Below are 6,659 nucleotides of genomic sequence, written 5' to 3'. Positions count from 1 at the left end.
AATTATGTCTATGTTATCATGCATACAAAATTAAAAGTGAATGATTTTCAACATGCTTATGTATCACATAAACTAATACCATATATGTTTTTCTTATAGAAGAATTAATTTATATTGATTAAAAATATTTATATTGTAGAATATATATAATCTTGAAAGAAGTTTAAAGATTAGTCTTTTGAAAAAGCAAAAAGCAAATGTGCTTGGAATATTATCGTGGGATTGAATGATTCAACCTCAAGTCAAGTGTGTCTTGATAATTTATATACATAATAAAAATGTTCATAAGCCTAAAATAAATATGCAACGGAAGTATACCTTTGAATGGAACAATGCCTCGCTTGACGAGCTCACTGTATTGCAAGTAACCCACGAAGCCACAAGCAGAGGCAGTCCAAAACTGGACCTCCGGAATGCCTAACTCCTGAGCAGCTTGCCTCCCAAATCCCATAACACCATCTGCAACTATACAAGTAACTTGTGGCACTTGAAATGAGGAGTTGATCTTAGTGACCAGCTCTTTGAATGGACCTATACAAGTTTTCCTGGTGGAGTCGCATAAGGCTGGAACATCTTCGGTTGCATCCTTATCCGAAGGAGGCAGCCCGTCCGGTATGGTCGCGAACTGGAAGTCGGGCAAGCCCTTGACAGAGTCCGGGCCTTTGGACCGGATTAGGCGCCTGTGGTTGAACTCTGTGTTGACAAAGGTTATGTGGAAGCCCCTTGAGTGAAGAAGCTTGGCTAATTGCATCATGGGGCTAACATGGCCTTGAGCTGGGAAAGGAACACAAACTGCATGTAGTTTTTTGGTTGCTTCTCCTATTGAACCCATCTCTCTTTACCAATATGAGCAAGACCTGTGTGGTGAAAGCCAACTTTGCTCTTGTGCCATTTATAGAAAATGTGAGGGAATATTACCGTTACTTTTGTCACTTGATACTGATACTGATATTGGAGTCACTTTTGTCAAAAGAAAACAAAATTTACAGTTTACAGACGTTTTCTCTCTTACAACCTCACGCACTTGGCACTTGGAGTGAGGGAATATTACCATTAGGCAGTGGCGGACGCAAGATTGTGTCGCCATGGGGTTATAGTGTAAAGTCTCGAAATTTTATCAAGAAGAAAATAACACTAAAAAATACAAGTTACGATTGCCCACTCGAACTAGAACTACCATAGACACTTGCACTACAACTGCCCGGATTAGACTCACTATCCATAGGCACTTTTCTCTTAAAAAATCATTCCATGATAATTTTTTCTACACATAAATTAATTAAATCCATCAATTATAAACCCACAAAACAAAATTAATATATTGAATCAATTAATTAAATATATTAGAGAGGGAAATCATAAAGACTAATATATATTGAATTAATTAATTAATATATTGAATCAACAACATTAATTTTTTCTTGATGTGGTTGGCGACGGTGGCGGGGTGGATGTTGGAGATTAGTTAGGTTTTTAGAGAGGGAATTTTGAAGAAAAAAAATTAGGTTTTGGTAAGAACTGATGCTGCTGGGAGGAAGAAGAATCGGGTAGATGGGCTGGGGTTCTTTGTTTTTTTGAAAGAAAAAAAAAAAACCTGGCGCAAAACGACGTCGTTTTGACGCCAGGTTAAAAAAAAATAAATTTAACATGCTTGGACCAAAATGGCGTCGTTTTGGCCAGGCGGTTAAAAAAAAAAATACTGAAGCTCGCGCGCGAGCAAGGCAGGCGCTGCCTGCGCAAACTTCTTCTTCTTCCTCTGCTAGGCATTTCATCGAGCACTTGGTGTGCGCCAAGGGGTCACACAACAGCCAGCCATGGGGTCACACCATTCCTTCCCCACTGCAATTCCCAGCTGCCATGGGGTCAACTGACCCCATTTGTCCCTCTATGCGTCCGCCGATGCCATTAGGCACAGTAGCTGGATCCCTTCCATCACAAGGTGATCTCAGCCATTCACTTAGGCATCCAATAGGATGTACAAAAAGAGCTGAAAACGAAAACAGTTTTAACAAACTAATAAATTATATATATACTAAAACTGAGTTCGGAAGGTACTGTTCCTAAACTGTTCCTTAGGAATAGTGAAGTGACGGTTTTGCCCTCCACTAAACCCTCCCTTTTTGCTCCTTCCCCTTCGACTCTCTTTTCATCTTCATCGTTTTCATCCTTTCTTGCGTTCTCATCTCATCATTCTTGAAAATTGCAACTTCCCCTATCAAAACTAAAAGATAATGCGTGCAAAACATTATCCCCAAAAGAGGTACACTAGAAAACCCAATTCCATCGTCTTTTTCTCACTGTGAGAGCCGAAGATGTCAGTTTCAGCTGTGTTGGGGCCTCAATTGGTGGCTATGGGTGTGGCCGTGAAGCTGGTTTTGCCTTTTGTTGGAATTGTTGGGGGATGGGAGATATTTTTTTATTGGCTCTTTCAACCATAAATAGATGTACATATCACATTGACTAACCTGTTTCAAACTAAAAAAGAAAATATCAATAAGATGTTGAAAAGCATACAAAACCATATCCATACTATTAACATTTCAAGATATGAGATTAATAACAAACCGCAGATCGTTAAGGATTAAATGCATGTTTTAGCTTACAGTCACCAATAAAATAACTCTAGATCACTTTTTTTCTCTCTGGTTACTGGATGTTGTGGGAGAATGCAAAATAGGAAGAAGAAAAAAAAAACATAACAGTGGGATAAAAAAATTCCAACGAAAGGTCTTGATTTCTAAGGGTAATTGCACCTGTCCTTAGTCAAGTATCTACATCTATTTCACATCTATATAGGCAAGTTGCGAGCTTTAAGGCTACATTTATGTTCCGTTCCTTTACAGTCAACGTGTTTATTCTTTGAGTTTAGCACTGATTCTGTGTTTTTGGTGGTGTAAGGTTATGTGAGAGAATTTTCAAATCTTTGATGACAACGACAATGCAGAGATAGTTGTTTTGGGATTTTGATTGTTTAGGGTGACTTTTGCATAGATAACTTTTGATTGTTTAGGCCAGTAACGTTTGATCGAATACTCTTTGTTTCAAATGCATCTAGGATCATTTAAACAACACTCTTCCTGTGCCTTTACAGTGTTTTTCTTTACCCAAAACACATTAATTTGGGTAGTCTTGAGTGGTTTCTTTCCTTACAGATTTTGCTCAAAAAACACATTAATTTTTTGGTTGTGCATTTATAAAATACTCAAGCTAATTTCTTCTATGATTTTTCTTCTTCTTTTTTCTTTTTTTTTAAACCATGTTTTGTTTTGATATTTTGCAGGTGGTCTTTTGTTGCTTTGGATAGAGCAGTTTGGTTGGTGTTTTCAGTTCTGTCAAGCAAGGGGTGAGTTTCTAGGCTGAAATTTCAATTAATTATTTTAAGTTTTGTGAATAGAGCATAGGAATTAGCTAATGGCATCAATTGACAATTGGTTGGTGTTAATTTGTTGTTGTAATGATAGCTTTAGATGATTACAATATCTGAGCATGTTGGTGAATCCTTTGAGTGTTTTGGCAATTGGGTACTTACTCCCAGCATGGGGAGAGAGTGAGAATGTGTAATTGATTGGAGGGAAAAATATGGTGTCTTTCTCTTTGTATGTGGGCCAGTGGGGACACATTTCACACAATTTTAAAACCCGCAGCATCGCGCGGGTACCTTTTGCTAGTCTGCTTAAGAACTTATAATTCAACACAAACAACTAGAGAAACAACTGAGGTCCAAATAAAACATAAACATTATTACAGCACTTGAACATATATATATTTGGGAGTTCTTGACAAGGAACCATATTTGTTCCTCATTGTAGCAGTCATCCACCTTAATGGAGAGACTTAATCAATCTATCAAAATTATTGTACGATGGTCCTCCAATCTCAGTAGCTTCTACAGCTTTTTTCATCCATTCTTTTGCCTTTTGCCTCATCTTCATCCCCTTTTCTCCTTCTAGAATCTCCTTAACAAGCGCTTCGATTTCGTCGCGCTTCACATCGGGGCTCACCTCCATTCCAATCTCCCAGTCAGTGCATGCATATCGACAATTCGTGTGTTGCTCAGCAAAGAAAGGCCAGCAAATTAACGGCACGCCTTCGGATACACTTTCAAGAGTAGAGTTCCAGCCAGTGTGTGTTAAAAAAGCCCCAACAGATGGATGAGCAAGCACTTGGTCCTGTAGACACCAGCTTGCTATATAACCCCTATCCTTAATCTCCTCAAAAAATTCATCGGGTAAAATAGCTGAGTCTCCCTCGACCACATCAGGCCTAACAATCCACAAAAATGGGTGCTTGCTATTTGCAAGCCCCCATGCGAATTCTTTCAGATGTTGATCTGTCATTGTAGTTATGCTCCCATAATTTACATACACAACAGAACTAGGTTTCTTCTGATCAAGCCATTTAAAACATTCTGTGTCTTCTTTCCATAAGTTTGAGCTAAGAGACTCGACCAATTTGGTTTCGGTTTCAGGCAAATGCCTCTCAAGCAACTTAAGGGGGCCAATGGTGTAGATGTTAGGGAACATGGTCGATATTACATCTAACACTTCATGTTCAAATTCATCATATGTGTTGAAGATGATTGCAGAAGACTTCAAACAGTTTCGTGCTTCTGATCCCAAGAAATCGAACATTATGTCGTTGACATCTGTGACTCTGATGAAGCTGGGGATGTCCCTGAGCCGAGCATTTTTCATGCCTGGGACCCAATCAATTGGTGTATCCAGTGTACCGTCATGCAGGAAAGTCTCATCTGAAATATGTATGGAGGGTGCACAATTAATATGTGTGACCATACTTTATGGTCACATTACAAGATCTCAAATATTACACTAAACACACACATATATATATATATCACTAAACCAAATCGTCATTAGTAATATAATAGAATAATTCTTCGATGATAATACAAGAACAGAAAAGATTAATTTCCCAAAAGATGAAAACAGAAAAGACGTGTAGCTAGGTACATCTGTACAACATTATTTTTGGCACTTCTTTTCTCACAGAGATTCCACAATAATTGTGGGGGCGCCTAATGAGTTAGCAAGATTGAGCATTTACAATACATCCAAGTTTTAAATGCAAATCCCTAAGACTGTGCCCACCCCTAGCTGAATCTTTGGGGAAATTTCTCTCATTAAAAAAAAAAAACAATGAATGATATTCAACATGCTTATGTATGACATAGACTAAACCTTATATATGTTTTTCTTATAGATGAATTAATTTATATTGATTCAAAAATATATATATTGAAGAATGCAAAAGAGTTAAAAGATTAGTCTTTAAAATACGTAATATTATTATGAAACTTTTTTTCCACTTTTTAAAGAAGAGATATCTAGTTTTCAAATATCTAAAAGGAACAAAAGGATGCAAAAGAGTCAAAAGGATAGGAGGATGACAACACCACAGCGCAACCAAGAAAAAGAACGTCAAAGCAAAAAAAGCAAGAAGCAAGAAAAAGCTTCACCAACAACTAGAGTTGAAAAAAAATTACGAAAGAAGCCTCATAAAAAATTTATCACTCCAAGGAATATGTGCTTGGAATATTATCGTGGGATTGAATGATTCAACCTCAAGTCAAGTGTGTCTTGATAATTTATATACATAATAAAAATGTTCATAAGCCTAAAATAAATATGCAACGGAAGTATACCTTTGAATGGAACAATGCCTCGCTTGACGAGCTCACTGTATTGCAAGTAACCCACGAAGCCACAAGCAGAGGCAGTCCAAAACTGGACCTCCGGAATGCCTAACTCCTGAGCAGCTTGCCTCCCAAATCCCGTGATACCATCTGCAACTATACAAGTAACTTGTGGCACTTGAGATGAGGAGTTGATCTTAGTGACCAGCTCTTTGAATGGACCTAGACAGGTTTTCCTGGTGGAGTCGCATAAGGCTGGAACATCTTGGGTTGCATCCTTATCTGAAGGAGGCAGCCCGTCCGGTATGGTCTCGAACTGGAAGTCGGGCAAGCCCTTGACAGAGTCTGGGCCTCTGGACCGGATTAGGCGCCTGTGGTTGAACTCTGTGTTGACAAAGGTTATGTGGAAGCCCCATGAGTGAAGAAGCTTGGCTAACTGCATCATGGGGCTAACATGGCCTTGAGCTGGGAAAGGGACACAAACTGCATGTAGTTTTTTGGTTGCTTCTCGTACTGAACCCATCTCTCTTTACCAATATAAGCAAGACCTGTGTGGTGAAAGCCAACTCTGCTCTTGTGCCATTTATTGAAAATGTGCCAAGCCTTGCCTCTTCGGCACTTGATTGTGACGTTGGAGTCACTTTTGTTAAAAATAAAATAAAAATTACTGTTTACTAACAATAAAATTGCCCATTTCACTAATACTTCAAATTTATGTCCTATGCGCATCCGGAGACAATTTCTCATTTGTTTTTAAATTGTCAATATGCTAATCACTGGCATAAGCTTTCACCTTCTTATATAATTAATTGTTTTACTGTTTGCTGGAAAACTTGAGAACAAAGGAATCGTCATAGTCTTTCAAAATAAGGCACCACAGATCCATGAGGCCATTTCATACATAAGAATTGAAAATTAAAAATTAAAATTGAACTGGTTATCAAACGGGTCTAAGATTTTGAAAAATTGGAACTATAAATATTGGCTATGGTCAATTTGTTGATAG

General features: G+C 38.1%; 1 protein-coding gene and 1 pseudogene across 1 annotated transcript; both read right to left on the bottom strand.

The window, feature by feature from the left end:
* Positions 1–211: 211 nt before the first annotated feature.
* On the bottom strand, positions 212–832 carry LOC148293683 (7-deoxyloganetin glucosyltransferase pseudogene; annotated as a pseudogene).
* Positions 833–3,702: 2,870 nt separating this feature from the next.
* Positions 3,703–6,264, bottom strand: LOC110767492 (linamarin synthase 2-like). The gene is made up of 2 exons (XM_021971042.2): positions 5,663–6,264; positions 3,703–4,750 (listed from the first exon to the last, which is right to left on the bottom strand). Exons 1-2 carry the CDS (start codon positions 6,174–6,176, stop codon positions 3,822–3,824), a joined length of 1,443 nt encoding a protein of 480 aa, XP_021826734.2. The 5' UTR covers positions 6,177–6,264; the 3' UTR covers positions 3,703–3,821.
* Between the last annotated feature and the right edge of the window lie 395 nt (positions 6,265–6,659).

Source organism: Prunus avium, chromosome 6, assembly GCF_965620075.1.
Source record: "Prunus avium chromosome 6, drPruAviu1.hap1.1, whole genome shotgun sequence".
NCBI classification, from domain to species: domain Eukaryota; kingdom Viridiplantae; phylum Streptophyta; class Magnoliopsida; order Rosales; family Rosaceae; genus Prunus; species Prunus avium.
The sequence above is the reverse complement of the archived record's forward strand: the minus strand, read 5'-3'. Positions and strand labels throughout refer to the sequence as shown.